Below are 25,089 nucleotides of genomic sequence, written 5' to 3' on the forward strand. Positions count from 1 at the left end.
GAGTTAATTGGTTCTACACAGTGTTTAGTGGGTGAATGGACATGGAAGTGCCATACCTGGCACGGGGCCATGGGCAGGACCTTTTGAACTTACCTTTCAAAAGATCCCCTCATGCAGAGTATGGCTCATGACACCTCTGAGGTACCATGAAAAACGACTCTGAAAATCTGGGCCAACTCCATGAAAATTGCGGAGGGTTAGGACATGCCTATCCCAAAAATGGAGCTAGCCAGGTCTACTGAAAATCAGAAACCTCAGGAATGGGATCGGGAATCCTGGAATCGGATTCCACCAATCGCCATTTTCACCCCTTCACAGAGTCTCCCTGACTCCACAAAAATCCAGCCCATTGAGAGGGAGGCTAGTAAAACATATGGAATCTTGGAATTCATAAATAAAGCTATTGAGTACAAAAGCAACAAAGTTAAGCTGAACCTTTATAATGCTCTGGTTAGGCCACAGATGGAATATTCTAGTTCTGGTCACCACAATTTAGGAAGGATGCAAGGGTCCTTGAGAGAGTGCTGAGGAGATTTACCAGAGTGGTTCTAGGGATGATGGATTTTGGCTACCAGGTTAGGTTGGAGAAGCTGGGGTTATTCTCCTCGGAGCAAAAGAGATTAAGGGGAGATTTGATAGAGAAGTACAAGATTATGACAGGTTTAGATAAGATAAACAAAGAACATCTGTTCCCATTAGCTGACGGTACAAGGACTAGGGGATGCAGATTTAAGTTTTGGGCAAGAGGTGCAGGAGGAATATGAAGAACGACTTTTTTGCACAGCCAGTGGTAATGAAATGGAACTTGCTGCCTAGGAGGGTGGTAAAAATCGAGATGATGAATAATTTCAAAAGGAAATTGGGTGGGCACTTGAGGGAAATAAACCTGTAGAGCAATGGGGATAGAGTGGAGGAATTGGATTGACTGGTTTGCTCTATAGAGTGCTGGCATGGTCCCAGTAGGTCAATGGCCTCCTCTTGAGCCATAAAGACTCTATTACTCCGTGTCTTCTGGTCTTTCATATCCTCTTTGGTGCAACAAAATGATTGTGGGCCAACAGTGAAATCTGGAACACACTCCCCAAAAAGGGAGTGTTGAGGTTGGGAGCCAACTTAAAACTTCAAAATTGAGATTGGTAGATTTTGTTAAGCAGGGTGTACAAAGGGTTATCAAACCAAGGCAAAGATGGAGTTAAGATACAGATCTGCCATGATTAAACTGAATGGAGAGTAAACTCAAGAATTGAATGACTCATTCCTGTTCCAATTACTTGATACTGCATTTTACGTTTACACAGGAGCCATAGCACAAGACACCACAGGCTTTAAAAAAAGCAAGGTTTTCATCTCAGGAATATTTTGTTGGTTCTTGGGGTCTGTAAGCAGGAGTGCAAACTATTGAGAAAAGACACATTAAAAGCCCAGGTGACATTTATTTGTCCCTGGAAATCTGAGACTGAATTCTGAAAGTAAAACAGTTTTACTCTCTTTATATTATCTTGCCCTGCATATAATGGGACATAGCTGGTACAAACACTGAGTGCCTTTGCACCACATTCCTTGTCTGTTTTAATACAGCTGCGAATCCAATTGAAAAATATACCCCTATATTCAGATACTCCAATCAGAAACCTCTTCAGCCATGATGCCAGTGGTGCTTTTAAATGATTCTGCTATCCTAATTCATCCAGTTCATATAGTTTGCAGGATAATATTTTTCAAAGCAAAATGTTTTCAATTCTTCACCCTTCCAGAATGCTGATCCCCCTGGTACAATATGATTCCACAGGTACTGGCAATTTGCTCATGTGCCATTCTTGACAGTGTTAACAAATGGCTGCTGAGCCTTGAAGGGACCCATCACAATGAAGCCCAGTCCTGTCCTTACACGTGCATTTTCTGACATTCGTCTCTGGATAGACTTTCTCCTCCACTCCTGCAAGACCCTTTTAATTCTTTGGAACCTTTTAAAGCAAAATGTTCTAAGATGCAAGATATAAACATCATGGCATTTCAAAAAAAAGATTGTTCAACCTATTTACAATTTTGTTTTCACAATGCTTTCCTTATCAAATTATTTCTCATAGAACCAAAGATGTTTACAGCACAGAAGAAGGGTACTTGGTCCATGATGTCTAAGCTGGCTTTTTGCTGGAGCAGTTGAAAAATAAATCCCACTGTCCTGTTCTCCCTATAGCTACATATCCCCTCGATGTGGTTGTTTTATTTTGTTAATCTTTCTCTTTACTCACCTTACAGCAATTTTAAGCTGATTCATGTGCGATGCATTTTCCCCTTCTAGGATATATTTTGCAATATTATGAAAAGTTTCAGCCTTTTTAAATCTGGATCTAATCATTATGACATAGTATTTGACCAGTTCAGTACCTTTGCAATAACCCACATATAAGAAAAAGACCACTTTGACACTCCTTCTGAAGTCCTGTTTTTCCTTTGCTCCTTTTTAAAGGAAACGGCTTTCTCACTCCTGTTTTCGATTGTAATCGAAGGGTATACCACCAGCTGGGGATCATTCTATTTGTAAAGCATAAAAAGACATTGGGTTGGCATTTTTCTTTCATGCTTTCATCCTATTTTTACTGGCTCTCACCTCCACCACTCCATCTGAATCTTTGGCTCTGGTTTTCATTCTTTCCTAACTTACATTTAAAATGGCACTTATCAGCCCCAGTGAAGATAAACACACCACAAAGCAGTGTTGTTTATAGCACAGAAGACGCCAAACAGCAGGTCAAAGCACAAAACGTTGCAGCTTTACAATCAGACAAACTGCTGGAGCCAGCAGCTTGGAGCTACACGGCAGTAAAGACTAATTATAAGCTTATTTCTCGAGAGAGAAAAGAAACATATTGAAACACTCGTTAAATAGGAAAAAAAGGGGAGTCAAATCTAGTTGACATGGGGTAACACAATGCATAATTGTATCAGCAGGCAGTTTGTTATTGTCAGTGATATTTAAAAGGGCATATCCTCTAATGTAGCCAACCATTAACCCTTTAAAGCTGCAATTTCTCGTGCATGTTTTACATTTCCAATATAGTACTTGCCAAAATAACATTAATTTGATTACCAATTATGCCCGATAATCTCTTCTGTTATGGAAAGTTTGTTGTAACTCCTGCCTCTTTGCTGTAACTCAATTGAGAGGGAGTGGCTTAAACTATGCTGGCTTCTGTAGCTACTCTTAACTTGAATGCCTTCCTCCCCCCACTCCCAACAGATATTAGGTGAAGTAGGTGATGTACAGTGCTATAAGACAAAACACTGAGCCAAATGCTCGTGCCTGTCATTCATCTAATGATGAGTTCCTGATCCAAGCTCTACCATCATGGAGAGGCGATGGACATGGGTGGGGCCCTTTCCCATAGGAAGGGAAGATTGATAGGCCAATCACTCTTAGATGCTCTTGAGTATTTCCTCAATAATAATAATAGAGAGGCATTGATAGAGGCCTTGGTGAAGGCCGGCTGTTAATATACCACCATCCAGATGGGTGGTGGGGTTGGTGGGGCGGGGGAGTGCATCCAGGAGAGGAAAGTAGTCTAGCTCTCTAACCAAAGGATTGATGACAGGCTGCATGGGTTCTGGACAATCTTCCCCTTATCCTGCTCAAAAATTGGGCAAGTTCTAGGCTTTCCAGTTGGGCAGAGAAGATGGGCCCCAGACATGCACCTAAAGTGTCACAAGAATCCTTCTGCCCCATGTAACCGAGATGCCCTTCCACTGAACCTACAAGCTCTGCCAGGGTCTGTGTTGGAGGGCACATGCACGTGTGCATGTAAACACACACACACACACACACACACACACACTTGGCACAAGATTTTTATATATAGATGGATGGCGTAATTAGCAACAGTGGGAATAAATTTTATCTTTCATCTATTCACTCTGTAATACTTGATGAAAACAAAACCAGAAAAATAAATCATACTGCACTGCTCTCATGCTCTCATCACACACTAGACTGTTCAAAGCAACCCAGATATGATTCTCCACGCAGATCATTCACCCATCTCTCAGCAAAAGAATACTATCAAACATTGGGATATCCCAGAACAGGCACATCATGGATAGTCTATATCATCCAAATTGGTCTGGTACCAATCCATAGAGCAGTTTATGAAGATCAAAAAGGCCTTAATGTAACCTAACTTTCCATTGTTATGCACACACTGACAAACAGTTGCGGCAAAACTGTTAACCATACAGGTGTGACAGTGCCTTTACTAATATTAATAAGGAACACGGGGACCATAAACTGTCTGTCCACAATGACAATCCATATGCAGAAGCTACGAGGAAGGTGAGTTCTGCAGGACCAAAACAATGGCATTGGCACTGAAGATGGAAGTTGGGCGATATCCCATTTCCTGCACTCCCTCTAGCAAGTACTCTAAAAGTGACAATACTGTCACAGGCATGTATTGAAAATATTTAAACCATTTGTCTTTGACTTGACCCTAAGCAGGGCCAGGAACAGAGGTCACCAGTGCCTCTGCTGCCATAGTTAAGTCAATGGAGTAGGGTTGAAGGTTTTCAGTTCGAACGTAATAAATATTGCAAATAAAACCATGCCAGATTTGGTTAACAATTGAACCCATGTAGTACCTACCTTCCATTGAAGGAAGTGATAGTTCTGTGTCATGTCCATCTTTTCATGACAGGATTGATTCATTTGTGTCCAGTTATAGTTTTCTGGGAATTCTGTGCACACTTCCCAAGTCTCACACCTACAAAGTCAATTACATGTTTAAAATCTTTTGTGCATTCTATCAACCTCACTTTAACTAATTCTTTAAAGACTTGTTTTCCATAAAATTTGTAGAATAACATTTTTGGCTGCATTTCCTTCACTTAAATAAAATGGGACATGAGCCAAAACAGTTGGAATCTTCCTAGGCAGAAGTGTTGGAATCTATCCCTCTTAAAGGAGAAAAGTTCCGTTTTCAACCACTTACTGCCTCTATTTGATATCAGCTTCATGATTTGGTAGCACTTTTTCCTCTGAAACAGAAGGTCATCAGTGGAGGAAGCTCCACTAGACACATAATGTCGATTAGTACTTCAGTACAAGATTGAAGGCATACTATATAGTCACAGGTGTAAATTTTCAGATTAAACTGTTAGGTTGAATGTAAAAAATCCCACAGACTGTCCATAAAATCTTAGGGAGGCCATGTGGCACATTGACTCTGAAAAAACTGTCCAAGTAGACCCACTTCCACCCTTTGCCCACAGCCCTGAAAAATTTTACTTCTCAACTATATCACTAGTTCCCCTTTGAAGGTTACTATGGAGTCTCCTTCCACCACCCTTTCAGATAGCATATTCCACAAAAAGCAGGACAGATCAAACCCGGTCAATTACCATTCCATAAATCTACCCTTGATCATCAGCAAAGTGTTGGAAGGGGTCGTCGACAGTGCTATTAAGCAGCACTTACTCAGCAACAAACTGCTCACTGCCAGTCAGTTTAGGTTCCACCAGGACCATTCAGCTCCTGACCCCTTGGTTCAATATAGGCAAAAAGAGCCAAGCTCAAGAGGTGAGATGGGAGTGACTGCTCTTGACATCAAGGCAGTATTTGACTGAGTGTGGCATCAAGGAGTCCCAGCAAAACTGAAGTCAATGGGAATCAAGGGGAAAACTCTCCACTGGCTGGAGTCATATCAGCACAAAAGAAGATGGTTGTGGTTGTTGGAAATCAATCATTTCAGTCCAGGATATCGCTGCAGGAGTTCTTCAGGGTAGTGTCCTAGGCCCAACCATCTTCAGCTGCTTCATCAGTGACCTTCCTTCCATCATAAGATCAGAAGTGGGGATATTCACTGATGGTTGCACGATTTCAGCACCATTTGCGACTCCTCAGATACTGAAGCAGTCCGCGTCCATATGGAGCAAGACCTGAACAACATTCAGGCTTGGGCTGATAAGTGGCAAAGTAACATTCTCGCCATACAAGTGTCATGCAATGACCATCTCTAACAAGAGAGAATCTAACCATCACCTCTTGACATCCAATGGCATTACTATTGCTGAATCCCCCACTATCAATATCCTGGGGGTTAGCATTGATGAGAAACTAAACTGGACGAGTCATATAAATACTCTGGCTACAAGTGCAAGCCAGAGGTTGAGAACTCTGTGGCAAGTAATTCACCTTTTGACTTCACAAAGCCTGTCTACCATCTACAAGGCACAAGTTAGGAGTGTGATGGAATACTCTCCATTTGCCTGGGTGAATGCAGCTCCCCCAACACTCAAGAAACTCATCACCATCTAGGGCAAAGCAGCCCACTTGATTGGCAACCCATCCATCGTCTTAAACATCCACTCCCTCCACCACTGAAACACAGTGGCAGCAGTGTGCATCATCTACAGGATATACTGCAGCAACTCACCAAGGCTCCTTCAACAGCACCTTCCAAACTCGTGACCTTTACCACTTAGAAGGAGGCAGCAGATGCTCAGGAACACTGCCACCTGTAAGTTCCCCTCCAAGCCACACACCATCCTGACTTGGAACTATATCACCATTCCTTTACTGTCACTAGGTCAAAATCCTGAAAATCCCTTCCTAACAGCACATTGGGCATACCTATATCAGTGGACTGCAGCGGCTCAAGAATGCAGCTCACCACGACCACCATCTCAAGGGCAATTAGGTGTTGACAATGGATGCTGACCTAGCCAGTGATGCCCACATCCTGTGAACAAATAAATTTAAAAAAACAATCACACTTGTGTGAAAACTGTGGCCAGAATTTTCCAGCACCGTTGGCGGCGGGCATCATGGCGGGTGGGCAGGGGGGTACAATATGGCGAGAAGGCCAAAAATCAGTTTCATGTCAGCATGAAAGCACAGCGGGATCATCCGATGGTGTCTCCCATGACAGAACGCTAATCCCACTGGAGGCCGGCGTGAACCCGCTTTGCAGCCTGGTAATGGGATGCAAGGTAAGGCCGGACCTGAATCATCCCACCACACCAAATCTACCATCAAGCCAGCTTGAAAACACGCTGGCCCAGAACACATCTGGACAAGTGTGGCATGCAAAAGTCAGGACTTAACATTAGGGCCTTGTTCAGGTCGTGGATATCCAAGGAGCAGAAGATCTGGAGCCCTACAGCTATCGGACCCTGGAGGGACAAGTGCATTGCATGCTGGGTGGATTCTCATGGACATGGCTTCGCCGCAAAGCAGCTCACCGAAGGCAGGAGGTTTCCATTGATGTCTCAGGTCTGCTTCAGAACATCACGGGATTGGCCATGGGCTGCTACAGATGATTGGCAGAGTGGGGGGAGGTGGAGAAGAAAGTCCAGCTGTGAGTGGGAGAGGAAGGTGTACCAGGGGTGGGGGAGGGGGGCGGGGGACCGAAAGTGTCAGGAGGGATGAGATTCGGAGGGAGTGGATGAAGGTGTGCGGGGGGGAGTGAGGTTGATGGTACAGAGGGGAGGAGGGTGTAACGGGGGAGAATGCAGCAAGTAGGGAGGTAGGTGTAAGGGGGGGGAGGAATGTGTAATTGCCCTTGTTCAGAGAGCATTAAGTGTCAACCACATTGCTGTGGGTCCAGAGTCACACAAAGGCCAGACCAGGTAAGGACGGCAGATTTCCTTCTTTAAACTAGGTGGGTTTTTACAACAGTCAACAATGCTTTTGTCGTCATCATCAGACTTTTAATTCCAGATTTTTATTGGATTCAAATTTGCCATGATGGAATTCAAACCCAGGTCCCCAGAGCATTACCCTGGGCTTCTGGAATACTAGTCCAGTGACATTGCCACTGAAATGTTGGGTGGCTTTTGCCTGTGCTGCAATAGGAACTGAGACATTGGTCACCAGACACTGCCTTGTGGTTGTGTCTGCAAACGTTCTCAAGGAGTTGGCCACCACTTCCATGCTGAAACAGGTAGTCTCCAAGCACTATGCAAAGCCCTGTGTAATGTTAGATCCAGATTCCTTCATGCTTCTTAACAGTAACATCAGGCTTTCTGGTGGGCCTGCCAATGCACCAATCGTTCCTATGTGCATTGGCCTTTTTCTGTACACCACCTCATCGATGTACTTATCTGAGTCCTCTGCAGCAGAACTCATGTGCAATCTCACCCTCTGGGGAACTGACACCTGCACTATTCATTTTCCTTGCTGCAGACCACTGACCATATGCACATCTTGCCTCTATGCTACCCCCTGAAGCATGCACAGTGCCGATATCTGAGCTGGTGTCTGTGAGTGTGAGATCAAGTTAGGGTGCTCATTCATCAGTGTCCTGCTCCTTTCGCACTTCACCAGTGCCTAACTAAGGGAGGAATCGTCCACTCCCGTTTGCGACGGGTGTCATAGCGGAAAACATCAGGAGATCGCAAAAATCAGCTTCATATCACCGTGAAGCCAGTTTGCAATCGTCCACTCCACCCGTCACTGGCGGGTACATTTCCCACTGCTGCACGTTGGGAACCTAGGGTAGGAATTTTCGTTCGGCGGGTGGTCGCGCACCCGACCCAGTCAAGCGTGAAATGACGTGCATTGATGCCAGCCGAGCGTGCCAACGTCAACGTGCAGTCGCATGACAGTTCGGTCGGCAGGCACGCACCGGAGTCAGTAGCGCATCCGCTGACAATTAAAAGGCATGTTAAGGCCATTAAATAATCAATTAAGCTAAATGTTTTGCTGCCCATCCAACCTAATGGTTGGCAGGCAACGAAAAGGCAAGCGGCCTTTGCGTTTTTTTGGAAACCTCAGTCACGGGCGGGATGAGGTTTCCAAAAGCAAATTAAAATAAAATAAAAGTTTTGCAATCGAATTGATAACAGGTCCCTGCTCATGTCACATGAGGGGACATGTTTTATAACATTTTCATGATTATTTTTTGTTATACCTCTTCATCTCTCCCTGAGGCGGTTCTTTGCCTCAGGGGGATTATGCGGTGCTCACTCGCGCGCATGTGCAAAGTTCACGCTCGGCCCGCTCGCCTCCACCCAACCACAGTGCTCAGCGCTGCTGCTCGCGTTTCACGTTGGACGGGCCTTAATTGGCCTGCCAACGTGAAATCACGGTGTGGTGCCGATCGTGGGCATGGTCAGCTTCCTGACTGCCCCCGCCAATACCACCCGCCAAGGGCAAAATTCTGCCCCTAGTTTCAATACTTTCATTAGTGTCTCGTTATAAGCCCTACTCACCGGAATCATCCCGTCACACCGACGTGTTTCACAACTGTACATAAGCAATGTGCACCTGGCGAGCTGCACTTTGCTCAGGAATTTGAGGTTTGTTTGTCTATCTTGCTTCGGGCAGCACGCACAGTCATCAGCGCCAGGCTTTGCAGGCAGCACCACATCACTTCTAAGGGGCTCACAGGCAGGTGTCTACCCACCAGACCAGCTGTAAGGTGGGTGTGGCTTTTCAACAGCTGCAGGGCTAGGGCTTGCTTAGGGAAAGGAAGAAGCTGCAGGATGAGGACTGTACTGGGGAAGGAGGGTAACCCAGGGTGTGTGTGGGGACGCATGTTGATCTGTGCAAGTGGCCTCAAGATGTTGAGAGCTGAGGAGGCAGCCTCCAGAGATGAAGCCAAATGGAGACGTGAGGGTGTGTGTGTGAGAGAGTGAGTGGTGATGTCCCTTGAGCTGTCAGTGAGTGAGATCCAGTGAATGTGTGATGGCCTTGCAAGTGTGTGAGTTTAGAGTGATGAGATGGTTGCCTTACCCTGGTGGCATAAATGAGATCATTCACCCTCTTTCTGTACTGGATGGCCAACCTCTTCTCTGGGAAATAAATGCTGCCTTAGTCAGCGACGCCCACATCCCATGAATGAATAAAAGGAAAATAGAAACATGCTGGGTTTTATGCTGTTGTAAAAGGGGGGAGGGGCAGGTGGAGCAAAAGAGAAGGTTAGGGATAGGTTAGAGGGCAGGGGAGATTAAATGACAAAGGTGTCATGGAACCAAAGGAAAAGGGGGTGGTAATGATGGTATTAAAGAAACAAAGGATTTGTCCAGAGTAGGTGTGAATAGCAGAATAAAGGTCAGTATTGTCTGAAAGCAAAATAGCAGAATTGGTTAATAGCAGAATAAAGGTCAGGGCTGTCTGAAAGCAAAAACATGAGAACAAGATACAGACTGGCACAAGGGGGAAAAACATTCAAAATGAAGGACTGAGTTCATGGCCTGAAGTTGTTGAACTCAATGTTGAGTCCAGAAGGCTGTAAGGTTCCTAATTGGAAATGAAACGCTGTTCCTTCAGCTTGCTTTGGGATTCACTGGAACATTACGGCAGGCTGAGGACAGAAATGTAAGCATGAGACCAAGGTGATGAATGGAAATGGCAAGAGACTGAAAGGTCAGGATCATGCTTGCGGGCTGAGAGAAGGTGTTCGCAAAGCAGTCACCCAGTCTGCAGTTGGTCTCCGCATGGGGAGACCAGTGAGGATGTTCCGGATGCCACCTCCATCCTCTTCCTGCTCATTGTCCTCTTCCTGTTGCTCATCTTCCTCCTCCACCTCCTGAGATCATAATAGGAGCAGGGGTAGATCATTCAGCACTCTCAGGCCTGCTCCACCATCCAATATAATCATCACTGATTTTCTACCTCAATTCCACTTTCCTCCCCACCACCCATATCCCTCACTTCCCTTAGAGATCAAAAATCTATCGATTTCAGTCTTGAAAATGCTCAACCATGGAGTATCCACAATGCTCCGGGGTAGACAATTTCAAAGATTCACAATTCTCTGAGTGAAGAAACATCTCCTCATCTCAGTCCGAAGTGATCAACTTCTTACCCTGAGGCTGCATCCCCTGAACCTAAACTCCCAGCCGGGGGAAACAACCTCTCAGTGTCTACCCTGTCAAGCCTCTTCAGGGTCTTGTATGTTTCAATGAGATTACTCTCATTCTTCTAAACTCCAAAGAGTATAGGCCCAATTTACTCAGCCTCTCATCATAGGAGAACTCTCACATCCCAGGGACCAATCTAGTGAACCTTCCCTGTACTGCCTCCAAGCAAGTATATTGTTCCTTGGATATGGAGACCAAATCTGCATAGGGTATTGCAAGTGTGGTCTCACCAAAGCCCGACACAATTATAGCAAGGCTTCTTTATTCTTGTACTTCAATTCCCTTGCAATAAAGGCCATTTGCCTTCCTAACTGCTTGCTGTACCTGCATGCTAACTTACTGCATAACTTGTACGAACACACTTAAGTCTCTTTAAAAGTCAACACCTGGTTAAAAAAAAAATTCTGCTTTCCTATTCTCACTACTAAAGTGAAAAACCTCACACTTCCACACCTTATATTCCAGCTGCCACCTTTTCCCCACTCACTTGATCTGCCTATATCTCTTTGCACCCTCTTTGTATCCTCCTTACAGCTTATATTCCCACTGAACTTTGTATCATCAGCAAACTGTTGGTCTCTTCATCTAAGTCATTAATATAGATTGTAAATAGCTGAGACATCAGCATTAATCCTTGCAGCACTACACTATTCACAGCCTGCCAACTTGAAAATGCCCTGTTTATCCCTACTCTTTGCTTTCTGTCCATAAACTAATCTTGTATCCATGCTAATATATTACCCCCAACTCCATGAGTCCTTATCTTGCGTATAAGCCTCTTGTGTGGCACTTTATCAATTGCCTTTTGGAAATCCAAGTAGATTACATGTTGTTGTATATTGCAAGATCTCAACATTTTGTTATAGTGCCCTCTCTGTTGGGGAGATGTAAATAAAATTAGTTCTATAATGGCTGCCTTCAGCTGAGTATCTATTAGTGTTACACAGTGCAATACACAACACATGTTCCCCTTTATCCACCCTACCAGTCACATCCTCCAACAACTCTAATAAATTTGTCAAACACGATTTCCCTTTTGTAAAACCTGTTGACTTTGTCTGATCATACAGTGACTTGCTTAATTAGAGATCTTTCCTCCTCCTCCTGAGCTGATCACTATTTCCCTACTGGCAAGGGTCATACCCTCATGATGGTCATATTGTGGAGGATACAGCAGACCATAACGATTAGGACATACACTCCTCTGAGTACTCCTCCAGAGTGAGGGCTCCTCCAGAGTGGTCCAGGCAGTAGAACTGCTTCTTCAGCACTCAAATGGTCTGCTCTATGATGTTTCAGTCCTCCTGCCTTTGTATACATTCTGGTCATGTCTGGTTGGGTTGTGCACTGCAGTCATGAGCCAAGTGTTAAGGAAATAGCCCTCATCACCCAGCAGCCTCTGGTTTGACCTGATGGCTCAATTACTGAGGGAGCAGCCGATTGGTGCAGAATAAAAGCAGCTTCACTGCTGCCAGGATAGTGAACATTCACCAGCATGATGTGCTGAGCATGGTTGCACATGCAACCACATTCGGGAAGTGGTAAACTTTGGGGTTGTGGTACATTTCAGCATTTAGATGCAGCACCCACAAAGCCACATGTATGCATTCAATGGCATCCTACACCATGGGCAAGCCCACTAGCCTGAAAGCCATGTAAATGCTCCACCTGTTTCTCTTTGGTCAGAGAGAACACAATGAGCTCCCCTCTCCTGGCATCTCTCACCTTCCTTCTGCAGCACTGGATGATGAACTGGGAGATGTTACAGGTGTCACCTGATCCAGCCTGGAAGGACACAGACATGAAGAAATTCAGGACTGCACTCACCTTCACAGGCATTGGCAGTGATATCATTTCCCTGCTCTGGGGTTACAGGTCTGGGTGCAAGAGATGGCAGAGTTCTGTGAGTATCTCCTTCGTAAAGTGCAGACGGTGCACACACTGCTCCTGGCTTAGGTTGAGGTAAGAGAAAAGCTCCTGGAAAGTCCTAGTTGGATAAGGCCTCCTACTGAGAACCCTTCTCCTGCTCCTCCCTCTGTGAGCAGCTTTCCCTCTTTGTTGTTCCTGCTCCATCTCCCTCTCATCCTGCAACCCAAAGGAATGGTAACTATACCAGCCATGAGAGCAACCAGTCTGACCAAAACCCTTGAAGTTAGAACTAAAGAGCTCTCAGTATGCAGTACCACTCCCTGTTGACGTTTATCAATGTTAACCAACTCCAAAACCATCTAGCCTTTCTACCAACTCAAACAGAGCAAGTAGAAATCAATCAGCGACTAACCTGGAAGTGCTTGATGATACCTATAAGTAGAGCTTGTAGGGGTTCCTTCCTGCTGATGAATGCATGTTCAGCCCTGTATATTTAAGAGAGGGTGGTAGCTGGGGCAACAACACAGAAAATGGCAGCGGAACAGAATAATGAATGGAAAAATACAACCAGTCTGTTCCAGAGAAAGGACTGCATGCTTGTGGGTTATGTGGCTTTTGCACTTACAGGAGTGCAGTGGTAGTGCAAAAGCCTGTCTAGATCTTTTAATGTTCCTGAAAAGAGGCATTGGGGCATGCCCTGACCAACAGAAATCATGATCGATGAGTCTCTTACAGGCGGTGACGTGTGCCGGGATTTTCCGGCCCCATTGTGGCGGCGCTCGCCGCAGGAGGTGCGGCGGCCCAGCCAAAAGGCCTTGACCTTCGGCAGGACTGGACTATCCCCAAGGCAGGCGGGCCGGAAAATCCCACCCATAAGTCTCCATTAAATGGCTTTCAAGTTTAATATTGTAAATCATTAAAGCAAGTCTTAGATGTAAAAAAGGGAAGTCTCAGATATTATTAAACTGTGGTTAAAACATCATACTTTTCCAAGCCAGTTAAAGGACCATCATATTCCAGAGAGGTTTTATAAACCACCTTCTGGTCCTGCTCCATAACTCCTATTACCCGGTCAAACCTCACACAGAGAAATGGTTTGCAGATGCTCCTGTAAAACAAACAGACAGCAACAAGTAATTGTCAAGTTTAGTTTTTTTTTCCCCTTTCTCTGTGAAACAAAATAAATAAGACAATTAACTCCAATGCACATGTGAATGCTATTTTATAAAGGATTCAACTCCATTATCTTTAAGAGTCCTTGATTCCAATTATTTATACGGTTAAAGCCAACTACATAATTAAGGACTCAAAAAACAAAACAATTAAAAAAATTGATGAAATGCTAAAGTAATTGAAATAATTACTTTTAAAATTTCCAGTGGCCTCTACACTAACATTACCACAGGACTCTGCCTGGGGTTTTCTTTTGGTCGCTGTCTGTCTCTTCCTTCACTATTTTACACTCCTTACATCATAATTGTACTGCATATAATATAGTTGTCATGGGTGGCTAATTGGAATAAAAATATATACATAATTCCAAAAAATGAACTATTCAAGCTTTCAAATTAATGCATGATCTAATTTGCAAAATTAGACATTACGCCATGCTTTTTATGACAAATTAATTTTGATTACAGCTCCATTCCGTCATGGGAAGTGTACACATTGTACCAAAATAATGCTACATATGTAAAAAAAAAAAGTTTTAACCCTTCTGGTGTCGCACATACAAATTTCTGTCACACACAAAAAAAGCAATTAGTGTCTAGTTGATTTTAGCATATGCCGAAGAGCAATTAGCCTCTCTAATTGACCTCAAGACGTATCTATTCACAGCATTTAGTCCTTGTGCCCTTAAAGGGACAGGCTGAGTAAAAATCCAATCAACCTTAGCAGCAGAATAATACATTGTGTGCTACATGCTATAATGGTGTCACCTTTATAAAACAGCACAAATTCCAGCTTCCAGTAGATCTGCTACTCCATCAATAATTTTTATGATGCTACAGAAATTGTACATTTGCAATAGTTCAGTATTTATTATAACTTGCCTGGGTTGGAAATCCAAAGGATAGATCAGAATATTTTCTAAATAGTGAAAAGCTAGGAGCAATGGAGGTCCAAAGAGACTTAGGGATCCAAGTAAACAGATCATTAAAATGTCATGGACAGGTGCAAAAAAAAAATCAAAAAGGCTAATAGGAGGCTGGCCTCTATATCTGGAGAACTAGAATTCAAAGGGTTGGAAGATATGCTGCAGCTATACGAAGCCCCACTTACACCGTACCTAGGAGTACTGTGTTCCGGTCTGTGCACAACATCTTAGGAGGGATATATTAGCCTTGGAGGGCTGCAACGGAAACGTTATTTGGATTCCAAGGGTTAAACTACAAAAGAGAGACAAGCTAGGATTGTATTCCCCAGAATTTAGAAGATTGAAGTGACTTGATTGAAGTTTGCAAGATGGTAACGGGATAGTTTCTCTTATTTACCCAATTTTCACTGGTTGGGGAATCTAGGGACTAGGAGGCATGGCCTAAAAATTAGGGCCAGGCCTTTCAGCAGTGAAGTTAAAAACCACTTGTACACACAAAGGGTGCTAGAAGTTTGGAACTCTCTTACGCAAATGGCAGTTGATGCTGAATCATAGTTAATTTTAAAACTGCGATTGATCATTTTTGTTAATCTAAGGTATTAAGGAATTTGGGGCAAAAGCAGGTATATGGAGTTAGGTCACAAATCAGCCATGATCTCACTGAATTGCAGAACAGGCTCAAGGTGCTAAATGCGAAATAACTCCAGTTCTTAATGCATTTAATTCTAGAAATAAATACTGAAGAACACCATTAAAATACACACACACACATAAATATATATTAAAGTATGTATAATATATATATAAATATATAGTTTAATTCTTTAATGAAACTTCAAGGAGAAATTAAGTTTAGTGGCGCAGAGACATTGTTCTTTAACATAACTGGCAGAAGGAAGCTCAATTTTGAGACATTGGCCATGTCACACCCTTTGCTTCTACTGGTACAGGTTTCACATAGATCAGCTTTAAAACTTCATACTTGAAGTTTACATTCACTCAAAGGCCCACCACCTTTCATGAAAAGACATCAGGCAATTTTCCCCCTTGTTTACAATAATATGACAAATCAAAATCCATCAACAGATCAGATTTTAAAAAAAAACTTTTTTTTATCTCCGCAAATAATAAAAGATTCTACAGATGCTTTTCGCCAAACTAGGGTTTAGTTGTGACATCTTCCCTCGGTTCATGAGCCCCATCAGTTTCAATCGCTTTCTTCAGGGACAATTCAAAAACAAAATAATTCCGTGACACAGTGATCAAAGAGGCCATTTTTAAGATGGTACACCTGCGGGATGTGTTATCTGCCCGTTACAGAGCCCACCCGATTTCTGATCTGCTCCTCCGGTTTACTGCCCACGTGGTGAAGGGGAAAATTACTCACTGAGTCCACTCTATCCCCTCACTTCCTGCTGAAAATGGAAATGAACTGCACTGACTGCTTTCCTTAAGTCTACGAGAACAAACTGTTTTATTCATTCTTTGTCGGTTGTAATTACTCCCTGAAATGAAGGATTAGAATCTTGCATTTTTAGCAGAATGTTCAATTCAATTCAAAGGAACCAAAGCCCATTTAAAAAAATACAAAAACTATATATTAGTAAACTCCCGCTTGTTTTATTTTAGTTCAAGCATCCCTCGCTTTAAAAATAAAATGTCAAACTTGCAGCTTTGGTTTGTGCTTCGGTAGCTTATTGAAGGACTTATGAAACACATCGTCGAACTTCCTCCCCTCTCTTACAGTAGATTGCATCGCTTCAGAAAGCAACCACAGAGAATGCGGGCCCTATCTATTTGTCATTTCATTTATTGCCACTGGTGCATAAAAGGTTAAGACATTATTGGGAGTGACACAAACAACGAGGACTGCGTTGTCAGAGGGTTTGATAAAATTCACTTAAGATACTTTTCAATTACTGTCCATTTTGGCTTAAAAGTGGACAAAACACAAATGCTGGGGAACAGGTCAGAGCAGCCCACGACAACGACAGGATGATGGGCTGTGCCCCCTGGAGTGTTTCCATCTGCCATCATTAAGGTGACTATTCAAACATGAAAAATTTCTTCTCGCACTGCTGACAGGCAGACATCAGGAACTATGACAGAGCTCTATAGATAAAGCTAAACAGACAGAGATGTCATACCTCCCCAGTATGTCTAGAGACACAACCTCAGAAAAGAAAAATCCCAGGGATGCAGTAAAACAGTTATTACCTGGGGTGGTTGCGTCCCTCTTTTCAGGAAGCCAAACCAAAGAGAGGAAGGTCAGCCTGAGATCACAGAGATAAAGCTGCATTTTCATTTTACCTGTAGTCTTCTCCGTAAGACACCCAAACCTTCTGATCGTTTTCAAGAAAAAGGGGATTTTTTATTTCTTGTCCATTTTCATCAAACAGCCGAGTAGGACTAAGGTTGAGACCTGAAGCATGATATCCCGACGAGCATTGGAGCCGTTGGCAAATCATCTGAAGCAACTGGGATAGGATTGTATAAAAGAAAGAATGATTTGAAAATTTGTTTCAGATCTTGTGCAATTGGAATCCAAACACATATTAATTAAGTTCAAAAGAGTGCTCAGGGAGTGTGAGATGATTGAATTGTTTATCTTGTTGTAAGGAACCAAAAGAGAACACAGGCTTTTTACCAGCAGGTGGTGCAACAGTATTACCATTGACTCTGACCCCTGCTCCTGTGCTGGTTACAGACAGGAGATTATTCAATGTAATCATCAGTTGCCTGCTCTTCACTTTACTCATCCAGTACAGCCGATGTATTATTTTTTTCCTTCAAAACCAGAAAAAAGATATTGAGATTGGGGGCGATTGTCAAATGCCTGCCAGTTGCTGGTCTCCAGCCCGAATAACGGGTGGTCAGTAATTGACAAGCACCATAAACACTCGAAGCAATAATGAGGCAGCTCTACAAATGGGCAAGCAGCGACTTAAATATGCAAATTAAGTCCCTACACAGTTGGTAAAACCCTGATTGCAATTGTCAGGGACAAATACAAATAGCCATTTCTAAAGGGGATTCAGGAGCAGCAGGACTTGGGGCTGGGTATATGTACACGAATTGTTGAAGTTGGAAGGACTGGTTAATAGGGCATTTGGATTCCTGGGCTTTATAAATAGGGGCATAAGGTACAAAAGCAAGGAAGTTATGGCAAATCTTTATAAAACACTAGTTCAGCCTCAATTGGAGTATTGCTTTAAATTCTGGACACCACACTTTAGGAACGGTGTGAAGGAATTGCAGAGGGTAATGAAAATAGTCATGAGATGGTTCCTGGGATGAGCGACTTCAGTTATGTGGATAGATTGGAGGAGCTGGGGTTATTCTTCTTGGAGATGAAAGGGTTGAGCAAGGGGGAGATAGGAAGAAACAGCTCAAATCAAGAGCAAGGGGGAGATAGGAAGAAACAGCTCCCATTGGCGAGAACCAGAAGACACCAATGTAAGGTGATTGACAAAAAAAACCAAAGGTGACATGAGGAAAAACATTTTTATTCAGCAAGTGGTTAGGATCTGGAATGCATCTCCTGAGAGTGTGGTAGAGGTAGAGACAGATTCAGTCATGGCTTTCAAAAGGAAATTGGATAATTACCTGAAGAGAAAGAATTTCCAGGGGTAGGGAGAATGGTGATGGAATGGAACTAGCTAAGTTGTTCTTGCAGAGACCTAGTCAGGACACAATGGGTGAAACGGCCTCCTTCTCTGCTGTAACCATTCTATGATTCTATTTCATAATGATCCAGGTAATCATTTTGGTGGGTGTTGTAAAATAATTCCAGTGAGGATTTCTACCCTCCAACTTACTGCTTCTGACCTGCCCACTGGATCAGTGTAGGTGTTGGTGGATATCCTGCCCCCCCCCCACAATTGGTGAGCTACATTCAAGGTGACTACTGGGTTCCCACAAAGTACCGGTGGCCTGTGAATGAGGCCAGGACCACAAGCTGACACCAACGGTTGAGCAACATAGTCACTCTGCCAACTTCACACCTGCTTCAGGCAGAAGTTGAATATTGCACTCTGCCATGTTTAATAAAGCAACACTTAATTAGAGACATAATGGAAAATTAATTCACTGCTGTGTGATTCTTTCTCCATGCCTATCTGGTGATAATTCAATACAATTAAGTGCCTCCCATTTTGGTGTCAGATATAGTAAATTGAAGCTCCCTAAATCATGCCATCACAATGTGTGTTAATCCCTACTTCAGAATCATATTCCAACAGTGTGAAACTTTATATTTCCTACACTGATTTCCCTCTAGGCAAGGGAAATTTTGTGTCCAATTGAATCATTTTGTACTGTGGCCCATGCTTAGCAGGAATTGGGTTGCTAAATTGGATGCCAAAAGTCCTTAGGGTTCTTATATCTATCAGGCATAAGAGACCTCCATCCTGTCAGTCTGGAGAGGATTAAAATCCATGCCCAATGTTAAAATAATGTTTAACCTACTGCAGCAGTGAGATCGAACAGCTTTGGTTCAAGTACAAGAAGCACTGGGGGGAGGACGGCGGGGGTCGGGGGGGTGTTAAAATTCAATTTCAGCGGGTGCTCAAAACGAATGGCAGTAGATTGGTTGCCCATTATCCAACCCTGTCTGATTTCAGTTTCTATTGGAGTCTAATGGACAGCCAATCTGCTACTGCACGTTTTGCAGCCCTGCAAATTTGAATTTTACCCACAAAAAACAGTCCACATAGAGTACAAACAGGTGGAGGCAGTGAGTAGGATTTCACCTCCCATTGCCTGCAGAGGTGGAGGGGAAAGCAAAACGGAGAAATTCTGGACTACTCTTGGGTGCCTCCTAGTGGGCAGCTACAGGGCACAATTAACAAAAGCAGCAGCAGGGTCACCTGTTGGTTGTTTCATTAAATGAATAGCGTGCATTGTGAGTTGTGAAGGAGGAAAGAGGCTAGAACAAAATGTAAAAGCAAAATACTGCGGATGCTGGAAATCTGAAACAAAAGCAAAAATAGCTGGAAAAACTCAGCAGGTCTGACAGCATCTGTGGAGAGGAACACAGTTAACGTTTCGAGTCCGTATGACTCTTCATCAGAACTAAGGAAAAATAGAACAAAATGTAAATTGACATGCCCTAGAAACTGAGCAGCTCAGGTGTAGAATCATCCAGGAGCCTTACCTTCTCATAAAAACATTCATACAGGGTGGAAATAGGAAGCACAGGAGAGTGGTTGCATGGAACATAGCTGAATAATCTAGATCTTAAAACTGCTTTCTTATTTTCCCATTGTTCAATAAATGAAAGCTTTAAATGGTTGAATTATATCTCAAGAGGACAGCAACAGTAAGTGAATGCTGTGGAATTATTTATCATGGCAGCTTTTCAAGATGATGTCACAGGACAGTAACCTAAATGTGGAGAAGTTATGAAGGCAGATAAATTAAGTTCACTATTATACTGTGAGCACCTGGCCACTGTGAGTTCTCAGCTTCTCTTGCTGATTGTTGTAATGAAAACCAACTGTAGATGTATGCGACAGTTAACCAACAGAAGAGGCTAAACAGAAACTTTGTAAAGGGGGTTGGATGGGAAACCAATAGGATAGGTTGGAACTTGGTTTTACACCCAGTTAAATACCACACTCTGTTGACTTCAATGGAGGGTAAAGTCAGACAGGGTGTGAACCAGCATTGAGCCTAATCCCATCAGCATCCCAGGTGGTGACCTGGGTTAAAATTGCACTAAATTTGTTTTATTTAATTTAATCAATGCAGACATTATTATCACAACTATACTTTTTTCTACTTTTTCTTTTCTATTCTATTTCCAGCAAAAGATGTCCTTACTCTTTCCATCATGAATTTATCATTGCTAGACTCTTTCTCGATGACCTTCATGTTAATATAGATGAGAACCTCTCCAGTGCTTTGGCCATTCCGATACACCTAATAAATGAACCAAACAAAAGGGGTTATTGCCCAGAGGGCTGTAATTGCAACATTTTCTTGAGTGCTTTACGGTATTTTAAAATGAAGACAATATATCGCTTCCCATTATTTATTCCAACATACATTATGCTATGTCCAACAGAGATTTGCTTCAAATGTCGAAGTTCTCCCATCTGCCTGTGATAACAGGTTAGATAAAACTTGAATTTACATAGTACTTTTTAGCACCCCTGGGCATCCCAAAGTATTTTCTTTCTTTACTTAGAACGTAGTTACTGTTGTCATGGAGGTGAATGCAGCAACCAGTTTGCACATAGAAAGTTCCCAGAAACATCAATGAGATAATCACCAGATAATCTGTTTATTGGTGAGGGCTAAAAATTGGACACCGGGGAGAACTTTCCAAGCCTTGAGTAGTGCCTTGAGATCTTTTATGTCTACCTGAGAGAGCAGTTGAGACCTCAGTTTAGTAACCAGCAAATCTTTGAGTGTATCAGCAGAAATGGAGCTAAAATGGGTGGGTGGAGTCTGAGGTCAGGATTATTGTGACACACATTGTTCTGACTAAGATTTGTGTTTAAATTGCCCATCCCATTTAAGACAGTAGGTAAACAACCTGGGATCAATTAGAGTGTAATTGCTGTTAGGCAACGGTATTTTGCAGATTGGAAGATGTGTTAGAACAAAATCTGCCTGAAATGACTGGCTTTCTTTTTACATATGTGTAACATTTCTAAGTGTCATGGTTAATCTTAAAACAGACAGAAAGCATTTTCTTTCATGTTGCACCTCACAACCAATAGATTGTGAAGTGTAATCGCTGTTGCAATGGTAGGCAAAGATAACAGCAAATTTATGCGGAGCAAGATCTCACCAACAGCAAACAAACCGTTTTCGGTGGTGTTGTTTGAAGGAGCGTGGTTGTTCCTGTCCCTGCTTTTCTTCGAATATCATCAGTGGAATATTTACATCTACCCAAACAGGTATCCGAAAGACAATAATGCAGCAGGAACTTCTTACCATATTGAAGTGCCTGCTTAGATTGCATGATTCAAACCCTTGAACCCTTTACCTTCCGACACAAAAACAAGAACTACCAACTGAATCAGCTAGCACTTGTAGCTAGACAAATGAATCAGTTTTTTTTAGCTCAATGTTCATTTAGGCCTAGTAGTCATTGAACAATGTGAAGGCTTGATGATTGATTAACCTTTGGCGAACCAGCCAATCAAGCGTTCTGCCATCAACTGGCTGACACACTGCTGAGGAGGGAGTTCAACAGCAGCTAAACTGCAAGTGTGCCAGATACCCAGTGATGTAAGCCAGGGTTACTAGAAAGTTGCAAGTGTCGTTGGAGAACAGAATCACCGCGAATGGGTAAATAGAACGCAAATAATTACCAATACGGCATTCAAAATCTGAAGAAGGAAAACATAGTTGGGTAATAGCAGTGGTAGCTTGGCTCTGTTTAAGCACTGAAAGTCATGAAAGTTTCATTCCATTCCCAGCTTCAGTAAATACAGTACAGACACTTTCAGGCAAATACAGGTTACATAGGTCAGAGGATGGTATTATTAGCTAAGCATTGGAACAAAGATATATATTAATACGTTTTAGACCACTTAGTGATAAGTACATTTTACTGACATGTAAACAGGGTCACATATCCATCTCCGTCTCATTTTGCAAGCCGCAGTTGGCCACAAGTTTTACTGAAATTAACCCAAGCCAGTCCAGGTCAGGTCAGTTTGTCTTCAGAATTCACTTCAGCACTAACCTGCAATATTAAGTACACCAAGCCTTCTAGAGTTCTCATTGAGGTTTTTTCCTTTGAGGTAATGAAAAAGTTGACATGTTGTGAATTCCATTGCCTCTTTGTTACTTAGATTATTTGTCCATATTTTCTGTCACTCAACTGCTGCGAAGCAGATGTTCTCTACATTACTGATGCTGGTAATGAAGAAAACTAGACAAACACCTTGAACCCCAAAATAATTCATTTCAATTCAGTGAACAAAACAAGCAATTTCTAATCTTGTTATATTTTCCATTTTGGTTTGGGGTTGATGATTACAATCATTTTCACTTCAGTGATACCTCCATCTATATCAAATGTTCCCCATAACAATGGCCAGGAGTAAATATGCCACTGGCCCTTCCCTTTCCCTCTGGACTAGTCTCCTGCCAATTCTGTAAGCCTTTGATCTATATGATAATGTTAACTGTTTTAAAGAGAATGGGAATATGAGGCCAGGCTACATTAAATCCAGTAAACATGTTACAGCAAAGTGGGCAGTGTTAACACTTCAGACGTACACCTCTGCAGTGAGAAAGCATAAGAAAAATACAGCTTCTCAATCATAGGAGCCAAGACTACTTTCAAGGAGCAATAAGAGGCCGCTCAGGGAATATATGTTCCTATCAACACAAACCCAAAACTTGTAAACATATTTAAATCTGAAGGAAGTGTTTGAGGTGGTATTTATGCTACATCTGCAGCAATTCCTCGCTTTGGGCGGAATCATCCCAGATTTGCACCACCAAAAAAAGTCGTTTTATCCACCGGCCGCAATGGCGGATTTTCATGCCGTATTGTCCCAATCCTGCTTCATTATTTATTCAGGAAACATGACGTCTCGCTGGCGGGCGGCCCCCAATTTGCCCGCCATGCCATTACCTCGCTGCTTCATCAAGCGGGTTGCCATATTTAAACTGCAGCTGCGTGCGCACTTCTCAATGCTTGCAGCCCAGGACTGCTCCAGTGAAGACGTGGCCCCTAAAGCCAAGAAGGGTGCAGCCCCCCGATTCAGTGACATGTCCGTGGGATGCCTTCTGGGCACCATGGAGGTCTACTACGATGTCCTCTACCAGGCTCTGGCTGCAGGAGGCCCATCGGTCTCACCACTCCGACTTGGGAGGCGATGGCAGAGGTGGTCAGTGCCAATGCTGCACACAAGAGACCGGCCATCCAGTGCAGAAAATGGATGAATAATCTCATCCGTGCCGCCAGGGTGAGACAACCATCTTATCACTCTAAACTCACACACTCACAAGGCCATCACACATTCACTGGCATCTCACTCACTGCCAGCTCAAGGGACATCACCACTCACTCTCTCACACACACCCTCACATCTCCATCTGGCCTCATCTCCTCTGGAGGTTGCCTCCTCAGCCCTCACCATCTTGAGGCTACTTGCACAGATCAACAGATGCCCCCCCATACACACTTTGGAATACCCACTTCCACAGTACAGCCCTCACCCTGCAGCCTCTTCCCTTACCTGAGGCCACTTCTCCCCCTTCCCCAGACAAGCCCTAGCCCTGCAGCTATTGAAAAGCCACCCTGATCTTATGGCTGGTCTGGTAGGTAGAGACCCGCCCGTGAGCCCCCCTAAAAGTGATGTGGTTCTGTCTGTGAAGCCTGGCGCTGATGACTGCAAGTGCTGCCCAAAGCAAGGTCGGCAAACAAACCTTGAAGTCCAAGCGAAGTGCCACTCGCCAGGTGCACATCGCACATGTACAGTTGTGAAACACGTCAGTGTACAATCACGCCAACGCGCCTGGGTGATCCAACGTGGGGGGATGATCCCGGCGAGCAAGGCTTATAATGAGATGTTGAAGCATTGAAATGAGGTTCCTGAGGTGCAGCAGCAGGAAACATGACCAGCCATTGACAGATGGAGCAGACAATCCCAAACTGCTTTCACCACAGCGTAAAACCAATTTTTGGCCTTCTCGCCATATTGTCCGTTCATGCCCACCATGATGCCCAATGCCAATGGGACCAGATGATTCTGCCCTTTGTCTAATGGCAATAATTCTTCCTTAAGCACTAGCAGTCCTTTGATTCCTCCCCAAGTGGCAATTTTTGTACGTGAGCCTGAGCAGTGAGTATGCTCTTTGGCTGAGGGGCAGGGAGGGGAGGTGACATTATTGCCAAGCCCCATTCTGCTCCTTATCCAATATCATTAATCAGCTGATTTTTCCATGGCCTAACCAATGCCCTCAAGCCAATGAAGGGTTCCTCAGGTTAGTGCAATCTTGTTCGCTGGCTTAGACCGATGTTAGTCCCCAAGTTAGCCAATCTTAGCTCCCTGGGTTAGTCCAATCTTAATTCCCTACCTTCCATCCATAACCTGGCCCCCTCCCAATCTCTGTAATTTCCCCCAGCTCCACAACCCTCCAAGATACCTGCGCTAATCAAATTCTGACCCCTTGCACATCCATAATTTTAATTACTCCACCATTGGTGGCCATCCCTTCAGTTGCCTAAGCCCTAAGCATTGGAATTCCTTCCCTCCCTCTCTCTACCTTGGTTTCTTCCTTTCAGAGTGCTT

General features: G+C 43.5%; 1 protein-coding gene across 1 annotated transcript in view; it reads right to left on the reverse strand.

Annotated features, from left to right (window-relative positions):
• LOC144684249 (doublecortin domain-containing protein 1-like) overlaps positions 1-25,089 on the reverse strand; it is a 337,405-nt gene that overhangs the window by 147,493 nt on the left and 164,823 nt on the right. The window contains exons 10-14 of the mRNA XM_078547886.1: positions 20,648-20,746; positions 17,135-17,301; positions 13,705-13,834; positions 4,637-4,747; positions 2,389-2,535 (exon numbers count right to left, since the gene is read on the reverse strand). Of these exons, the coding sequence (XP_078404012.1) occupies positions 2,389-2,535; positions 4,637-4,747; positions 13,705-13,834; positions 17,135-17,301; positions 20,648-20,746 (654 nt within the window). The remainder of the gene's footprint in view (positions 1-2,388; positions 2,536-4,636; positions 4,748-13,704; positions 13,835-17,134; positions 17,302-20,647; positions 20,747-25,089) is intronic.

This window comes from Cetorhinus maximus, chromosome 9 (assembly GCF_964194155.1).
Source record: "Cetorhinus maximus chromosome 9, sCetMax3.hap1.1, whole genome shotgun sequence".
Taxonomy (NCBI): Eukaryota; Metazoa; Chordata; class Chondrichthyes; order Lamniformes; family Cetorhinidae; genus Cetorhinus; species Cetorhinus maximus.